This window comes from Somniosus microcephalus, chromosome 3 (assembly GCF_052327205.1).
Source record: "Somniosus microcephalus isolate GS21.2 chromosome 3, FLI_Smic_1.0, whole genome shotgun sequence".
NCBI lineage: Eukaryota > Metazoa > Chordata > Chondrichthyes > Squaliformes > Somniosidae > Somniosus > Somniosus microcephalus.
The window spans coordinates 7472770-7491666 of record NC_140989.1 but is presented as its reverse complement, the minus strand read 5'-3'; the positions used below and the strand labels follow the sequence as shown (position 1 = coordinate 7491666).

At 54.5% G+C, this 18897-nt stretch overlaps 2 protein-coding genes across 2 annotated transcripts in view; one reads left to right on the top strand and one right to left on the bottom strand.

Moving 5' to 3' along the window:
• LOC147120819 (uncharacterized) overlaps positions 1–18897 on the top strand; it is a 393799-nt gene that overhangs the window by 250746 nt on the left and 124156 nt on the right. The window lies entirely within an intron of this gene.
• The window catches only part of LOC147120820 (E3 ubiquitin-protein ligase TRIM65-like), a 64665-nt gene that overhangs the window by 31258 nt on the left and 14510 nt on the right, over positions 1–18897 (bottom strand). The window contains exons 4-5 of the mRNA XM_085983630.1: positions 10558–10729; positions 7240–7335 (exon numbers count right to left, since the gene is read on the bottom strand). Coding sequence (XP_085839756.1) covers positions 7240–7335; positions 10558–10729 — 268 coding nt within the window. The remainder of the gene's footprint in view (positions 1–7239; positions 7336–10557; positions 10730–18897) is intronic.

Genomic DNA, 18897 nt, shown 5'->3' with positions numbered 1-18897 from the left:
TTTGTGAAGGCTGGAGGGGGCGGGCCTGAGCCGAGCGTCGCCATCGCCGCCATCTTAGTAAAGGCGGGTGGGGCAGGAGTCAGCGCGCGCAACTTGAGTCCGGCCCGGCCTCACGCGGTAGGTTGCACGGAGGCGTCTCTCGCTCTGCTCTTGAAGCCGGCTCGGGTGGGGGGCGGGGCTCGGGAGATCGGGGTTCAGCAGATCGGGGCTCGGGAGATCAGGCCTCGGGAGATCGGGGGAGGGGAGCCTCGGGAGATCGGGGGGGGCGAGGCTCGGGAGATCGGGCCTCGGGAGATCGGGGGCGGGGCTCGGGAGGGTGGGGGGCGGGGCTCGGGAGATCGGGGGCGGGAGATCGGGGGCGGGGCTCGGGAGGGCGGCGGGGCTCGGGAGATGGGGCTCGGGAGATCGGGGGGTGTGGCAGGGCTCGGGGAGGTGGGGGGCGGGGCTCGGGCTGACGGGGCGCTCCCCCCTCCCCCTTCTTCCCCCTCCCCCTTCTTCCCCCCTCCCCCTTTCCTCCCCCTCCCCCTTTCCTCCCCTCCCCCCTCCTTTCCTCCCCCTCCCCCTTTCCTCCCCCCTCCCCTCCCCCTTTCCTCCCCCCTCCCCTCCCCCTTTCCTCCCCCGCCTCCCCCTTCCCCCCAGTCGCTCTCTCTCTTCCCCCCAGTCGCTCTCTCTCTTCCCCCAGTCGCTCTCTCTTCCCCAGTCGCTCTCTCTCTTCCCCCCAGTCGCTCTCTCTCTTCCCCCCAGTCGCTCTCTCTCTTCCCCCCATCGCCCTCTCTCTTCCCCCCAGTCGCTCTCTTCCCCCCAGTCGCTCTCTCTCTTCCCCCCAGTCGCTCTCTCTCTCTCTTCCAACAACAACATGCCCTCAAAAGACCCTTGGCACCGCCGGGCACTTCAGCTAGTAAACTATAAATTACATGAAATAACTATTTTAAACAATAGTTTAAATTTTTGAAAAAAATAATTTTATTTTCTAACGGGGCTAAAAATAAATTGACCTCGCTTTAAAGTATTTAAAAATAATAAACCTGTGGGAAAAATGTTTTAATTTTAATTAATTCACCACTTACCTTGTAAAAAGCAGGCCTTACGCCTGCTTTTTAAATGTGTAACTCCTGGAGACTTACCCTCCTGGGAAAACCTGGAAAAAAACGTAAGTTCGATGCGCACGCGCTGCCTCTCCCATGCACGCGTTCGAACTCTGAACCCCTGCTTTCAGGGGAACGGAAGTGCCGGTTTCCCGCGCATGCACGAAACCGGCACTTCCATTGGGCTTATGGGTGAGTACCCCGTGCGTACTCACCCGTGGTGACCCGAATTTCTGCCCCAATAAGTCACCAGGAACGGATGGGATTCATCCTAGGTCGTTGAGGGAATTGAGGGCAGAAATCGTGGAGGTACTGGCCATAATCCTCCAATCCTGCTTAGATACGGGGGTGGTGCCAGAGGACTGGAGAATTGCAAATGTTACACCCTAGTTCACAAAAGGGTGTGAGGATAAACCCAGCAACTACAGGCCAGTCAGTTTAACCTCGGGAGTGGGGAAGTTTTTAGAAACAATAATCAGGGACAAAATTAACAGTCACTTGGACACGTGTGGATTAATTAAGAAAAGCCAGCACGGATTTGTTAAAGGCAAAGCGTGTTTAAGCAACTTGATTGAGTTTTTTGATGAGGTAATTGAGAGTGTTGATGAGGGTAATGCAGTTGAAGTGTACATGGATTTCCAAAAGGTGTTTGACAAAGTGCCACATAATAGGCTCACCAGCAAAGTTGGAATAAAAGGGACAGTGGCAGCATGGATACGGAATTGACTAAGTGACAGGAAACAGTGAGTAGTGGTGAACGGTTGTTTTTCGGACTGGAGGAGGTACACAGTGGTGTTCCCCAGGGGTCGGTGCTAGGACCACTGCTTTGCTTGATATATATTAATGACTTGGACGTGGGTGTACAGGGCACAATTTCAAAATATGCAGTTGACACAAAATTTGGAAATATAGTGAACAGGGAGGAGGAGAGTGACAGACTTCAAGAGGACACAGACAGGCTGGTGGAATGGGCGGACATGTGGCAGATGAAATTTAACACAGAAAAGTGCAAAGTGATACATTTTGGTAGGAAGAACGAGGAGAGGCAATATAAACTAAAGGGTACAATCCTAAAGGGGGTGCATGAACAGAGAGACCTGGGGGTATATGTGCACAAATCGTTGAATGTGGCAGGGCAGGTTGAGAAAGCAGTTAAAACATACGGGATCCTGGGCTTCATAAATAGAGGTATAGAGTACAAAAGTGTGGAAATTATGATGAACCTGTATAAACCACTGGTTCGGCCTCAACTGGAGTATTGTGTCCAATTCTGTGCATCGCCCCTTAGGAAGGATGTGGAGACCTTAGAGAGGGTGCAGAAAAGATTTACAAGAATGGTCCCAGGGTTGAGGGACTTCAGTTACGTGGATAGACTGGAGAAGCTGGGGTTGTTCTCCTTGGAGCAGAGAAGATTGAGAGGAGATTTGATCGAGGTGCTCAAAATCATGCAGGGCCTGGACAGAGCAGATAGAGAGAAACTGGTCCCATTGGTGGAAGGGTTGAGAACCAGAGGACACAGATTTAAAGTGATTGGCAGAAGAACCAAAGGCGACATAAGAAAAAACTTTTTTACGCAGAGAGTGGTTAGGATCTGGAATGCACTGCCTGAGAGGGCGGTGGAGGCAGACTCAATCACGGCTTTCAAAAGGGAGTTGGATAAGTATCTGAAGGAAAAAATTGCAGGACTACGGGGAAAGGGCGGGGGAGTGGGACTAGCTGACAGTCGGCATGGGCTCGATGGGCCAAATGGCCTTCTTCCAGGCTGTAACCATTCTATGATTCTAGGTAACAGAGAGAATAGACAAGGATAATGCAGTAGATGTAATTTATCTAGATTTTCAAAAGGCCTTTGATAAGGTACCACATAATAGACTAATGAATAAGGTCCCCTGACTCCGCATTCTCTGACAAGTAGCAGAAACATAGAAACATAGAAGATAGGAGCAGGAGTAGGCCATTCGGCCCCTCGAGCCTGCTCCGCCATTCAATGTGATCATGGCTGATCATCCAAACTCAGTACCCGGTCCCTGCTTTCTCCCCATACCCCTTGATCCCTTTAGCCTTAAGAAATATATCCAACTATGAATGGATTGCTGGCTGGCTTCAAGACAGAAAGCAGAGAGTGGGAGTAAAGGGTAGCTATTCCCAGTGGCAGAAGGTGGATCGTGGTGTTCCACAAGGATCAGCGCTGGGACCACTGCTGTTCACAATTTACATTAATGATTCAGACTTTAGAATCAAAATCACAATTTCTAAATTTGCGGATGACACCAAATTGGGGGGATAGTCAATACTGAGGAGGACTGCAACAAGTTACAGGAGGACATTAACTTGCAGAACGGGCATATAATTGGCAAGTGAAATTAAACACAGATAAATATGAGATACAGGAAACTTTGTGCTATCCGGCACCCACGGGACCGAGCTGCTGCCGTTGCCTCAAAACTTCCGTACTCTCCAGAGTTAATGTTGAGAGATACGGAGATTCTTATCTCCGTATTTGACAACAAACACTGTTGCTTAGCAACAGCTTCTAAACACTCGGGTGTGGCCCTAAAGCTCTGTAGCTAAAGCTGTTGCTATAGCTACAGACCTTGCACAGCTTGACTGTTCAAACAAAGCAAAAAAAACAAACAAAAAGAATAAAAAACGGCTGCTAATTTTTGCCGGTGGCTCCAGATTGCCAGATAGCTCACCTCCGGATAGCACAAAGTTTCCTGTATTATATTTTGGTCGGAAGAATGGGGAGGTCACTTATCACTTGGAGGGTGCGAGTTCGGGTGGGGTAGAGGAACAAAGGGATCTGGGAGTACAAATACACAAATCACTAAAAGTTGCGACACAGGTTAGCAAGGCCATAAGAAAAGCAAACCAAGCACTGAGGTTTATTTCTAGAGGGATTGAATTGAAAAGTAGGGAAGTTATGCTAAACCTGTATCGAACCTTGGTTAGACCACACTTGGAGTACTGCGTACAGTTCTGGTCACCATATTATAAAAAGGATATAGAGGCACTGGAGAGGGTGCAGAGAAGATTTACAAGGATGATACCAGAAATGCGAGGGTATACATATCAGAAAGGATGAACAGGCTGGGTCTCTTTTTGCTTGAAAAAAGGCTGAGGGGTGACCGAATAGAGGTCTTTAAAATTATGAAAGGTTTTAGAGTCACAGAGTTATACAGCACAGAAAGAGGCCCTTCGGCCCATCGTGTCCGCGCCGGCCATCAAGCCCTGTCTATTCGTCCAGTCCCCATCCACCACCACCCTCCTCCGCCTGGCTGAGCTTGTTCTCACATTGGACAACTTCTCCTTTAACTCCACTTATTTCCTCCAGATCAAAGGTGTTGCTTTGGGTACCCGTATGGGTCCTAGCTATGCCTGCCTTTTCGAGGGTTATGTGGAACATTCTTTGTTCCAGTCCTACTCAGGTCCCCTCCCTCACCTCTTTTTTCGCTACATTGATGACTGTATCGGTGCCGTTTCCTGCTCTCGCCCCGAACTTGACAATTTCATTCACTTTGCCTCCAATTTCCACCCTTCCCTCACCTTCACATGGTCCATTTCTGATTCCTCCCTTCCCTTCCTCGACTTCTCCGTCTCCATCTCTGGGGATAGGTTATCGACCAACATTCACTACAAGCCCACTGACTCCCACAGCTACCTGGATTACACTTCCTCCCACCCCGCCTCCTGTAAGGACTCTATTCCATTCTCCCAGTTTCTCCGTCTCCCACCACATCTGCTCCGACGATGCCACCTTCCACACCAGTGCTTCCGACATGTCTTCCTTTTTCCGCAACCGAGGATTCCCCTCTACCGTGGTCGACACGGCCCTCGACCGTGTCCGTTCTATCTCCCGCACTTCTGCCCTCACCCCTGCCCCTCCCTCCCAGAACCACGATAGGGTTCCCCTTGTCCTCACCTTTCACCCCACCAGCCTCCACATTCAACGGATCATCCTCCGGCATTTCTGCTACCTCCAAAGTGATCCCACCACCAAACACATCTTCCCCTCCCCTCCCCTTTCAGCATTCCGTAGGGACCGCTCCCTCCGAGACACCCTAGTCCACTCCTCTATCACCCCAGCACCCCTTCCCCTTCACCCGGCACCTTCCCGTGCAAGTGCAGGAGATGTAACACCTGTCCCTATACCTCCCCCCTTCCCACTGTCCAGGGCCCCAAACACCCCTTCCAGGTGAAACAGCGATTTACTTGTACTTCTTGCAATCTAGTATACTGTATTCGCTGCTCACGATGCGGTCTCCTCTACATTGGGGAGACCAAACGCAGATTGGGTGACCGCTTTGCGGAACACCTCCGTTCAGTCCGTAAGGGTGACCCCGAGCTTCCGGTCGCCTGTTATTTTAATTCACCGCTCCATTCCCACTCGGACCTCACTGTCCTTGGCCTTTTGTATTGTTCCACGGAAGCTCAGCGTAAACTCGAGGAACAGCAACTCATCTTCCGATTAGGCGCTTTGCAGCCTTCCGGACTCAACATCGAGTTCAACAATTTCAGATCATAACCTCGGCCCCTATTACTTTTTTCCTTTTAATTTTTTCCACCCCTTTGTTTTGGGTCCTTTTTTTCACCCCCCCACCACCCCCCCGCCTTTCCTTTTGTTTCTCTCTCCCACCTGGCAGCTGTCTCTTGCCTGCCAGTACACTTCACACCTAATCTCAGCTGCCTTTTGTCTCCACCGGCCTATTACCATCTCGTCTGGTTTCAAATACCTTTTATTGTCTCTTTTACTTCTTTTGTCCGATCGCAGCTTTGCCTTCGATCTATTTTCTTTTCTTTCCAGTTTTGAAGAAGGGTTTCGACCCGAAACGTCGACTCAAATTTCTCTCCACGGATGTTACCTGACCTGCTGAGTTTTTCCAGCATTCTCTGTTGTTATCCTGTCTATTCTAATCCCATTTTCCAGCACTTGGTCCATAGCCTTGTATGCTATGGCGTTTCAAGTGCTCATCTAAATGCTTCTTGAATTTGATAGAGTGGATACAGAGAGAATGTTTCCACTAATGGTGAAGAGCATAACTAGAGGCCATCAATATAAGGTCGTCACCAAGAAATCCAATAGGGAATTCAGAAGAAACTTCTTTACCCAGAGAGTGGTGAGAATGTGGAACTCGCTACCACAGGGGTGGTTGAAGCGAATAGTATCGACACATTTAAGGGGAGGCTGGACAAGCGTATGAGGGAGAAGGGAATAGAGGGTTACGCTGATAGATTTAGATGAGGAAAGACGGGAGGAGGCTCGAGTGGAGCATAAACACCGGCACGGACTGGTTGGGCCGAATGGCCTGTGCCGTATATCCGATGTAATCCTTTGTAAACTTGGATACATTGCAGTCGGTCCCTCCATCTAAGTCATTGCTATAGATTGTGAATAGCTGAGGCCCAAGCACTGATCCTTGCGGCACCCCACTAGCTACAGCCTGCCAACCGGAAAATGACCCGTTTATCCCGACTCTGTTAAACCGAGGTCCTGTCTGCCCTCTCAGGTGGACGTGAAAGACCCCATGGCACTATTTGGAAGTAGAGCAGGGGGGAGCTCTCCCCGGCGTCCTGACCAATATTTATCCCTCAATCAGCATCACTGAAAACAGATGATCTGGTCATTACCTCATTGCCGATTGTGGGAGCTTGCTGTGCACAAATTGACTGCCGCGTTTCCCACATTACAACAGTGACTGCACTTCAAAAGTACTTCATTGACTGTAAAGCTCTTTGCGACTCCCTGAGACTGTGAAAGGTGCTGTATTACTGCGAGTTTTTTCCCCCGCGATCGACACGATTGGCTTGGAGATGTTCAGTGAACAATGAAATACTCCCCCTGGGGGGACATGTTTCGAACAAGTTGGATTCTTTAACAATTTATTGCATGAACTTGTACCAGACTTCGATTGGTGAGTGTTAGCTGTGTACGTGATCAGGAAACTAACTGTGGAAATTTACTTGGAGCAGCCCGTATGTCACGAGGTAATGACTGGGTCTTATTGTTCACTGGCTCCCTGGGTGTAAAACCACGATTTCAGTAGAGATGGAGATCGGGCGCTTTCTAGAATGGGCAGCCGGTGCCTAACTCCAGTGATAGGCTTAGTGGTTGATTTCTAATCAACCATAAATGCCCCTTCAAAGCTGCACTCACCCAGGAAGGCAGCAGGAAGAGCTGTGGCGTCTGGCGTTGGAATGGTGTGTGGACAGGATTGCTTCTCTGGAGGATCGGTCCGTCTCTCCTCCTGAGCTGTACAAAGAAAGTGGAGTTTGTTAGCCCGCAGTGCCTGCCCACACAGCTCGATCACTACCTAGCAGTGGTCTGTGGTGGGGTCTGTGGTCTGCATAAGTTCCACAGCACACTCTCAGGCTGGCTAGCATCAGTCAGCAATGAGACACCGTCCACAGGCAGGTCTGTGTGCGTCTGATCAAAACCCGCAGTGAATGAGTTAGTGTCTGAGCAGTAACAAGTACCCTGACCCTCAGCTGTAGCGGATCATTGCTGTGTGCTCTGAATCATTTCAATAACCAGAAACTTACCACACTATAAGACCATCTACTTCAAGCTAAATCATATTATAAGCATTTATTATGAGACAGAAGTTAATATCGGGTGAGGTCATGTAACTCACCACAGGCCAGGAATGGAGCCTGGGATCTTCCTGCTCTGTGTGGGGCTCAGGATCGCACCGGGTGGTGTACCAAGATCGTTTACCCTTGCAGTGACATTTACAGCAATCAACTCAATCTTCCATCTCATAGGGGAGACAGGAGCTCCAGACTGTCCCGGGGAGACTGGAGCTCCAGACTGTCGCGAGGAGGGGAGACAGGAGCTCCAGACAGTCCCGGGGAGACAGGAGCTCCAGACAGTCCCGGGGAGGCAGGAGCTCCAGACTGTCCCGGGGAGACAGGAGCTCCAGACTGTCCCGGGGAGACAGGAGCTCCAGACTGTCCCGGGGAGGCAGGAGCTCCAGACTGTCCCGGGGAGGCAGGAGCTCCAGACTGTCCCGGGGAGGGGAGACAGGGGCTCCAGACTGTCCCGGGGAGACAGGAGCTCCAGACAGTCCCGGGGAGACAGGAGCTCCAGACAGTCCCGGGGAGACAGGAGCTCCAGACTGTCATGAGGAGGGGAGACAGGAGCTCCAGACAGTCCCGGGGAGACTGGAGCTCCAGACTGTCACGAGGAGGGGAGGCAGGAGCTCCAGACAGTCCCGGGGAGACAGGAGCTCCAGACAGTCCCGGGGAGGCAGGAGCTCCAGACAGTCCCGGGGAGACAGGAGCTCCAGACTGTCCCGGGGAGACAGGAGCTCCAGACTGTCCCGGGGAGGCAGGAGCTCCAGACTGTCCCGGGGGGACAGGGGCTCCAGACTGTCCCGGGGAGGCAGGAGCTCCAGACAGTCCCGGGGAGACAGGAGCTCCAGACAGTCCCGGGGAGGCAGGAGCTCCAGACAGTCCCGGGGAGACAGGAGCTCCAGACTGTCCCGGGGAGACAGGAGCTCCAGACTGTCCCGGGGAGGCAGGAGCTCCAGACTGTCCCGGGGGGACAGGGGCTCCAGACTGTCCCGGGGAGGCAGGAGCTCCAGACTGTCCCGGGGGGACAGGGGCTCCAGACTGTCCCGGGGAGACAGGAGCTCCAGACTGTCCCGGGGAGGCAGGAGCTCCAGACTGTCCCGGGGAGACAGGAGCTCCAGACTGTCCCGGGGAGACAGGAACTCCAGACTGTCCCGGGGAGGCAGGAGCTCCAGACTGTCCCGGGGAGGCAGGAGCTCCAGACTGTCCCGGGGAGACAGGAGCTCCAGACTGTCCCGGGGAGACAGGAGCTCCAGACTGTCCCGGGGAGACAGGAGCTCCAGACTGTCCCGGGGAGGCAGGAGCTCCAGACTGTCCCGGGGGGACAGGGGCTCCAGACTGTCCCGGGGAGGCAGGAGCTCCAGACAGTCCCGGGGAGACAGGAGCTCCAGACAGTCCCGGGGAGGCAGGAGCTCCAGACTGTCCCGGGGAGACAGGAGCTCCAGACTGTCCCGGGGAGGCAGGAGCTCCAGACTGTCCCGGGGGGACAGGGGCTCAAGACTGTCCCGGGGAGGCAGGAGCTCCAGACTGTCCCGGGGGGACAGGGGCTCCAGACTGTCCCGGGGAGGCAGGAGCTCCAGACTGTCCCGGGGAGGCAGGAGCTCCAGACTGTCCCGGGGAGACAGGAGCTCCAGACTGTCCCGGGGAGACAGGAACTCCAGACTGTCCCGGGGAGGCAGGAGCTCCAGACTGTCCCGGGGAGGCAGGAGCTCCAGACTGTCCCGGGGAGACAGGAGCTCCAGACTGTCCCGGGGAGACAGGAGCTCCAGACTGTCCCGGGGAGACAGGAGCTCCAGACTGTCCCGGGGAGGCAGGAGCTCCAGACTGTCCCGGGGGGACAGGGGCTCCAGACTGTCCCGGGGAGGGGAGACAGGGGCTCCAGACTGTCCCGGGGAGGGGAGACAGGGGCTCCAGACTGTCCCGGGGAGGGGAGACAGGAGCTCCAGACTGCCTCGGGGAGACAGGAGCTCCAGACAGTTCCAGGGAGACTGGAGCTCCAGACAGTTCCGGGGAGACACTGGCCGGTGATGGCACTGACCGGAGACGACACTGACCGGTGACGACACTGACCGGTGACGACACTGACCGCTGATGACACTGACCGGTGACGACGCTGACCGCTGACGACACTGACCGGTGATGACACTGACCGCTGACGACACTGACCGCTGACGACACTGACCGGTGATGGCACTGACCGGTGATGGCATTGACCGGTGATGGCACTGACCGGTGACGACACTGACCGCTGACGACACTGACCGCTGACGACACTGACCGCTGACGACACTGACCGGTGACGGCACTGACCGGTGACGACACTGACCGGTGACGACACTGACCGGTGACGACACTGACCGGTGACGGCAGTGACCGGTGACGGCACTGACCGGTGGTGGCACTGACCGGTGAGGGCACTGACCGGTGACGGCACTGACCGGTGACGGCACTGACCGGCGAGGGCACTGACCGGTGATGTCACTGACCGGTGACGGCACTGACCGGTGACGACACTGACCGGTGACGACACTGACCGGTGACGGCACTGACCGGTGACGGCACTGACCGGTGGTGGCACTGACCGGTGAGGGAACTGACCGGTGACAGCACTGGCCGGTGAGGGCACTGACCGGTGATAGCACTGACCGGTGACAGCACTGACCGGTGACGGCACTGACCGGTGATAGCATTGACCGGTGACAGCACTGACCGGTGACGGCACTGACCGGTGATAGCACTGACCGGTGACAGCACTGACCGGTGACGGCACTGACCGGTGACGGCACTGACCGGTGACGGCACTGACCGGTGACGGCACTGACCGGTGACAGCACTTGCCGGTGAGGGCACTGACCGGTGATAGCACTGACCGGTGATGGCACTGACCGGTGATGGCACTCACCTGCGGTGGCACTGACTGGCACATTAAGCTGGATGAAGTCCTCCAGCTGCTCTCTCAGCTGGTCTGACAGCACAGTTGTTGTGAGGCTCAGCTTGGTCAGGTGTGCCGGGACCTCTGACTGGGCGGCTAGACGCACGGGACAGTCCGGGGTCATTTTCAACGTCTGTGATTCCTGAAAACACAAGGCGTTGGTGTGACTATTCGGTGCTTGGAGAGACGGGCGAGTTAGACAGGTCTTCCCCGGCTGGGACCAGCTCAAACTGAGCCCAGTCTCCTCAGGGTGGGTCTTAGCATCGTAACATTTCTTAAGGCTAAAGGGATCAAGGGATATGTGGAGAAGGCAGGAACAGGGTACTGAGTGTGGATGATCAGCCATGATCTCATTGAATCGCGGAGCAGGCTCGAGGGGCCCAATGGCCTACTCCTGCTCCTATTTTTCTATGTTTCAATCCCAGGAAAGAATTCTAAATATAGCAACAGAAAATGCTGGAAAAACACAGCAGGCCAGGCAACAAACATGGAGAGAGAAATAGAGTCAACGTTTCGGGTCGAAACCCTTCTACAGAACTGAGAGAAGAGGCAGGAAATGAAACAAAAGGCAGTTTGGTGGCTGGGAAATGGGGGAGGGGATGAAAGAAGAGACATTAAAACCTGCCATCCTTACCCAGTCTGGTAGGGGGAGTACTGAGGGAGCGCCGCACTGTCGGAGGGGCAGTACTGAGGGAGCGCCACACTGTCAGAGGGGCAGTACTGAGGGAGAGCCGCACTGTCAGAGGGGCAGTACTGAGGGAGAGCCGCACTGTCAGAGGGGCAGTACTGAGGGAGCGCCGCACTGTCGGAGGGGCAGTACTGAGGGAGCGCCGCACTGTCGGAGGGGCAGTGCTGAGGGAGCGCCACACTGTCAGAGGGGCAGTGCTGAGGGAGAGCCGCACTGTCAGAGGGGCAGTACTGAGGGAGCGCCGCACTGTCAGAGGGGCAGTGCTGAGGGAGCGCCGCACTGTCGGAGGGGCAGTACTGAGGGAGCGCTGCACTGTCGGAGGGGCAGTACTGAGGGAGCGCCGCACTGTCGGAGGGGCAGTACTGAGGGAGCGCCGCACTGTCGGAGGGGCAGTACTGAGGGAGCGCCGCACTGTCGGAGGGGCAGTGCTGAGGGAGCACCGCACTGTCAGAGGGGCAGTGCTGAGGGAGAGCCGCACTGTCGGAGGGGCAGTACTGAGGGAGCGCCGCACTGTCTGAGGGGCAGTGCTGAGGGAGTGTTGCACTGTCGGAGGGGCAGTACTGAGGGAGCGCTGCACTGTCGGAGGGGCAGTACTGAGGGAGCGCCGCACTGTCAGAGGGGCAGTACTGAGGGAGCGCCGCACTGTCGGAGGGGCAGTACTGAGGGAGCGCCGCACTGTCAGAAGGGCAGTGCTGAGGGAGAGCCGCACTGTCGGAGGGGCAGTACTGAGGGAGCGCCGCACTGTCAGAGGGGCAGTGCTGAGGGAGTGTTGCACTGTCGGAGGGGCAGTACTGAGGGAGCGCTGCACTGTCGGAGGGGCAGTACTGAGGGAGCGCCGCACTGTCGGAGGGGCAGTACTGAGGGAGCGCCGCACTGTCAGAGGGGCAGTACTGAGGGAGAGCCGCACTGTCGGAGGGGCAGTACTGAGGGAGCGCCGCACTGTCGGAGGGGCAGTGCTGAGGGAGAGCCGCACTGTCAGAGGGGCAGTACTGAGGGAGAGCCGCACTGTCAGAGGGGCAGTGCTGAGGGAGCGCCGCACTGTCGGAGGGGCAGTGCTGAGGGAGAGCCGCACTGTCGGAGGGGCAGTACTGAGGGAGAGCCGCACTGTCAGAGGGGCAGTGCTGAGGGAGAGCCGCACTGTCAGAGGGGCAGTACTGAGGGAGAGCCGCACTGTCGGAGGGGCAGTGCTGAGGGAGAGCCGCACTGTCGGAGGGGCAGTACTGAGGGAGCGCCGCACTGTCAGAGGGGCAGTGCTGAGGGAGAGCCGCACTGTCGGAGGGGCAGTACTGAGGGAGAGCCGCACTGTCAGAGGGGCAGTGCTGAGGGAGAGCCGCACTGTCGGAGGGGCAGTACTGAGGGAGTGCTGCACTCTCAGAGGGTCAGTACTGAGGGAGAGCCGCACTCTCAGAGGGTCAGTACTGAGGGAGAGCCGCACTGTCAGAGGGGCAGTACTGAGGGAGCGCCGCACTGTCGGAGGGGCAGTACTGAGGGAGAGCCGCACTGTCAGAGGGGCAGTACTGAGGGAGAGCCGCACTGTCGGAGGGGCAGTACTGAGGGAGCGCCGCACTGTCGGAGGGGCAGTACTGAGGGAGAGCCACACTGTCGGAGGGGCAGTACTGAGGGAGAGCCGCACTGTCGGAGGGGCAGTACTGAGGGAGAGCCGCACTGTCAGAGGGGCAGTACTGTAGGGGGTTTCTCTTGCTCGTTCTGGTCTCCTACCAGGCTTCGTGCAATAATTACCCTTGAGTGGTTCGACCCACTCTCCCCTCCGGTTCTAGACTTTGGACTTAGGTGCAGGGAACTGTAGTGCAGAGAAAGACTCAATAGACCAGGTTAAATAGCACGAAATGGATGCTTTTATTATTAAACAGTTTGCAGCATTACAAAATACATATCATAAGCACAAATCAAAGTAACTACAAGTATGCACATATCTATAAACTTGATTCCATGGAAATGGGAAACACACGGCACATCGAAGAAGGGGAAACACATTACGATTACCCTTACCCTCTCCCTCCCCTTAGACCTAAACTAGGTTTCGACTTGAGGAACTCGGGATCATGCTCACCACTTTCAGATTCGCAAAAGAGGGGGTTCGCAGCCTTTCGGCACAGCTTCCCGTCGTCACGTGGATTTGGAAACTTCTGGCGCAGCTTGTTTTTCTCTCTCTCTCAGGCGATGAGGCAGTGGACACAGCCTTGATGAGCGCTCGTCAAGGATGGATCAGTTAAAGCTGTTGTGGATTTGGATACATGGGGAAGTCTCTGCCACCGATGTGAGGTTGAATAACTGGATGCACATGGGAGAGTCCAGTGAGGAAAAACCCCGAGAATGGGATGTTGAGGCACGGGAGTGTTAGGCCCGGAATGTCCTTTTCCTCCGGCCTGGATCGTCGGTTTTCCTGAGGGTGTCTTCTTCTACGGCCTGGGTCGTCAATGATCTCCCGACAACGGTACCCGGGCCACCCTCGTCGTCTTCCCGTCGTGGCCGAGCCTTGTCTGGCTGAACACCGACCACGTTGTCCTTTTCCGAAATGTCCGTCCGAAGCGTCTTTTAAAAGAAGAAACGTCCTGATCGAATTCCGAAGCTACCGAGGTAGAAGAGGCGCCGATGGACTTTTCAAAATCCCTAGTTATACCCTTTTGGGCCAGTCTTATCTCCCGCCAGATCATAGTCCAGTCTTTGTAATATTTTTGGCGGGCAGAAATCTCTGCAGGGGCGCTTTGTCTTGTAACGGGAGCCAGTGATAGCTTAACTGGCCTTCCTGGCCGATAATGTCTTTTACTTTGTCACCGTAACTCGGTTCACATATTGATCGGTCTGGAGATTTCCCTTGATGGCTGTTAAACGGTTTTTCCTTTGTACATTAAATGGGTTGAAGTGTTCATGCATTGTCTGCCCATATCTTGATGGGCCCCATCCTGTTGCCTGAAACTGTCTTGTACTTAGAATCCAATTGAATATGTATGCCCATTTCCCTGAGTTTCGGTTTCCCGATACTGGCTTTTGCGGGCTTACTGTCCTCAATCCACAAGCCTGTCTGGCTTGCAGTAACAGAAATCAAACGGTCCAAGAAACTGATCACGAGGTCTGGCGTCCATTTTGTGTGCCATTTTTAACAAAGATTTTATCTGTACAAGCTTCTTTTGGTCAATAAAGCTGTATTATTAATCCTGTTATCTCGTGTGATTATATAATGAAAATTTTCGAATCTTACAGACCCCCCTGTGATACTGATAGCTTGCTTACAGCATCAATAATCCTTGGTGAGCAAATTTTTCCCGATTCCTCACGTCCAAACATTCCCGGTAATTAGCTATCCATGACCCCCATGACACATGCAGTTCCCATTTCAGAAAATTACCTTGTGCACAATTGAACAATCATAGGCAGTATTACCTTAAACTATAACACATTAATCTTTCAGATGTGAAGGGCCCAATGCTCCTTGCACCACCTGCATACACCTTTTATTAATCAAAAAAACAAACTTCACCAAACGGCTATAACATTACAATATTCACACACTTAAACCATGCAGTAGCTGAAAATCTAAAGATGGAGGGACGCTTTTCAACTTTTAACGCTAGCTGTTTACACTGGGGTGTCCTCTTCCCCCACTCGTACATAGCGTTCTCTCCATTCTCCTGTGTTCTCGTGCCTCTGGAGGCGTTTGCCTCTCTTGCAATGCACGAACAATAAAAATATTACAATTAAAACCTGACACACTACTAGGATGTGGGATGCTATTCTAATCCAGGCCGGGACCTCTATATTGGTGAACAGGTCCCACCATGGTGGGGTGACTATATCCAATATGTCTTTTCCTATCTCTATTGTCTTCTGCTCCAGTGTGTAGAAATGTTTCTGTGAAACTATAACGGCTTTTAAAATCTTGGTGAGGTGTTCGGGGAGAGGGGGAATGACATAACCAAAATGCGCGACGAATCGCTCCAAGTCCGTGAAATTCTCTTTTACAGTGAGGTGAACGGTGGAGGGTGCAGGAATGGGGACAATCCGTTGTTGTGCCACTTGAACTTCAGCCCTGGGTTTGAAACAGAAACTGCTGTCACTGACCGGACACCACTCGTGCTGTCCATGGCGGTAGTGAGGCGCTGCAGTGGTGACACAGTATGTCCCACCTCCGATATATGCCACCTGCGGGGGCACATGGTCCTTTGCCATTGCCTCCATGGTGCAATTTATCGGCTTCGCGCTAGCGGCTCTGAACCCGCACTGTGGTTTCAAAAAGGCATTCAAATGCTGGGGGCACAGGATGATGTGTGCTCCCTGGCTACGACACCCCGAGAGGTCGGTGCCTGTCATCGTATGCTCCCATCTGATGACATAAGGCGGGACCACTGCGTAACGAATGTGCGCACCCCACTGAATGACCCCAATGTTCTCCACCCTGTATACCGGGGCGGGCCTTGCTGCGGGACCCAACACCGGCATCCTTATTACGATTCCCATGATAGAGTGATTCGAGCGTCCACAGTCCACTGGGACTGGGTACGCCTCTGCAGCTAGTCTGAGCTGGCACGGACTTAATGCGTTCTCGAAAGGGTGGAGCGCTTGCAAGTGCTTGTTGCTGATCCAGGATGGGACCAAACCTTGTTTTAAATCCTCCAGATTACTGCGGCCCTCGCCCAGTAACCACGCCCCGTATAGCACACAAGCCTCGTTCTGCGCAGCCTGATCGGACGCATTCCGATCCTCCTTAATGAGCGCATTTACTGTCCTAGCGTGCTTCTCCAGCTCAGCAATTATTTCCTTTAAGTGTAGTGTCATGGCTTGGTCTTCATGCAGCTCAGAACCCACTACCTTATTTTCGCTTGTCAGTATGTTCCTCAACTGGGTTTTTAAACCATTGATCTGTGTCTGCAGCTCCACGTTGTCTAGAGCTTTGACAACAGACGTTCCGGTGTTAAAAGCAGTGAAAATGTCATTTACAGTACCCCTTCTTTGCCTCCCTACCCGATCCAAAACTTCCTGTGGTGTGGTGTATAATTTGGCCTTGTAGATGTCGGCAAAGTCAAACTCGTAAAATTGTCTGAACATTCGGGTTAACATGACCTGGTACAACTGTTCCGTCTCCCTGGGACACCACTCCGGCAATCGTACCTCAGTGAGGTTTAAAATCACTGAGGCCACCGCGTAGTGTACCCCTTGGTACAGCACCTGACCGGTGGGTACCAATACTAACCCGTTCCCGGGTCCCTTTGTGGTGGTGGGGCACCCTTCCTTCTGGGCTAGTGCTACCGGGATTGTGGGCAGGGGCTTGCGTGGGCGGGTGATGAGTTCAGTGGCGTTTACCGGAATCGGGGAGTATGGGGCTCTGCACGCCCGAGTGCTGACATCCCATCTCATCCCCTTTCCTTCATCTTGCCACTGCCTCTGGAAAAAGATGGATACGCCCTTGGGGCAGATGCGTTTCGAACCCCACATACAGACATATATTCCTTCATCTGGTTCCCACCATTTGTCCCAACACACACGTAATTGTCCGTGAGTCCCCGTAATTGTCCGATGGGTATTGTTACCCAGTCGCTCCCACTCGATAGTAGAGTTTTTCATGTCCTTTCCCAGCTTTCGCAGCCACCACCATCGACTTAGTGGTACGTTCCCATTACACACCAAACAGATCTTCTTTCCCACAGTAACGCTGACTCTAGGTGCAAGGATCCTCACCCGAGGGCACGATAATGAAGTCTCTTGGTAGGCGAAACCGAAATTGCTGGAGTATTCCGTAGAATTGGTCCCCAGCCATCCTGGCCATCTCCCTTGGTGGAAGTAGGTGGCGGCTTCCTCAACCTCTCGCTTCCCCGTCCCATCCGTCGCAATGGGGGCTGTGTCCCCGGAACACCCGAACACGATGACGTCCTTGGTGCGGCCTCGGTAGGCCAGCCCGCACCCGATCGCCGCGAGCGCTATGAGAATCCTTTCCATTGTATCCCTGGTTTCTGTAATCGATAAGAGGATGTAGCCAGACTCCCAACAGGTGCTGGCCTAATTAAACGAACACTCGGGTCCCTTGACCCCGCTTCCAAACAACCACACATACTGGGCAGACTCCGAAAACTATCCTTTAAACATCCCGTCATCTCAAACTTTACCCAACTTAAACTAACATTAAAATTACTTATACTTAACATCATCACCTAAACCTATATACAGCGCCGCCCTCCTTCGGGTGGCCTACCTAATTCCTGTGAGGGCTGCAGCGCGCCGCTTCCTGTGGCGGGGCTGCACTGACCTTTTGCTTTGATCCCCTGCAGCCTGTCGCTGCTGAACGGGAATCGTGCCTTTCTCGGGCTGCTCTGTATCGAGGTTGGGGAAGATAGGGAGAGTTGGACCATTGCTTTCTGGGCTGGGGCGTTCGAGTCGACCTACGAGGGGCTGCCTTGGGTGAGGCTCCCAGGGCTGACGGACCGGGGGTTGGGACTTTCACCGTCACAGCCTGTGGTTCCACCACAGCTGCCGGCTCCGGCTCCCTTCCCTCTGGCTCCGCCCCCCCGGGGCCGGGATTTGTGGTATCCGACTCCACCTCACCTGTCCCTACAGGTAGTGAGTCTCCTCCCCCAATCCCTACCTCCCCTGAGCTTGAGTCGAGGGCGGGATCTTCGTCCTCTGACTCATCCTCCTCCGTGATCGGGTCAAGGGCGGGGTCGAGCTGTTCGGCCTCCTCCCCGTTCGAATCCCAAATCAGAGGGGAGACCTCCCACTCCAATGGGATGACTCCTCCCTTCACGCAGGCCACTGTTCCAGCCTGTGTGGTCTGTGACTCTGTCGCAGGCTGGGGATTTTTGTCCTCAGACCTGGCCACTGTTGTTGGCCCTTGTGCACCCGCCTTAAACAGTTTACACCGCTTCATGCTAAACCACCTTTTTTGTCGGGACACCTCTACTGTACAAGTGTCGCAGACCGGCGGATTTTGCACCGATTCCGGCTCATCCTCCTGGTCTACTGTTCTCTCACCAGCGCATAGGGTTAGACCCAAGAATTTTACTTCTCGCCGGCCAACCCGCGCCTTCGTAGGGGTTTCCTTAACACTCTCCACCTCCCTCACACTCGTACCCTCTCCCCAGAGACAATGATTTCTTAGGTCCACGTGGATCCCGTGGGCCACCAAGAAATCAGACCCCGGGACTCCCGTTCCACCTCCCTCTTCCCACTTCATCAGGATACACTTCCACGTGGTGTGGAGTGGCCCTAAATGAATGGAGAGGGGAAGGGAATGTGCGCCAGCCTGTTCTTCGCCCGTGAAGCCCAACAGACGATATGGGACCCCGGTGGACAGGGGCGAGGTGGTGGGGTTATCTGCGTGGATTAGGGTGCACGATGCTCCCGTGTCCAACAGATAAGTTTCCTTCACCTCCTCTACCTCCATCTCTACGAGGGGTCGTCTCCATGCATCGTAGCGGAGCGGACACAGGTAGACGGGCTGCGCCGACTCTAGTCACTTGGGTACAGTGATCGGAGTTTCGGGAGCAGCAAGGCCGGTGGTGACAGCTATTTTCCCCTGCGAGGTCATCAGAGACCGCATTGTCTGTATGATTGACTCAATCGCAGCGGGATCCAAAACTGCACCAGCTCCTGGTGCTGGGGCAGGAGCTACG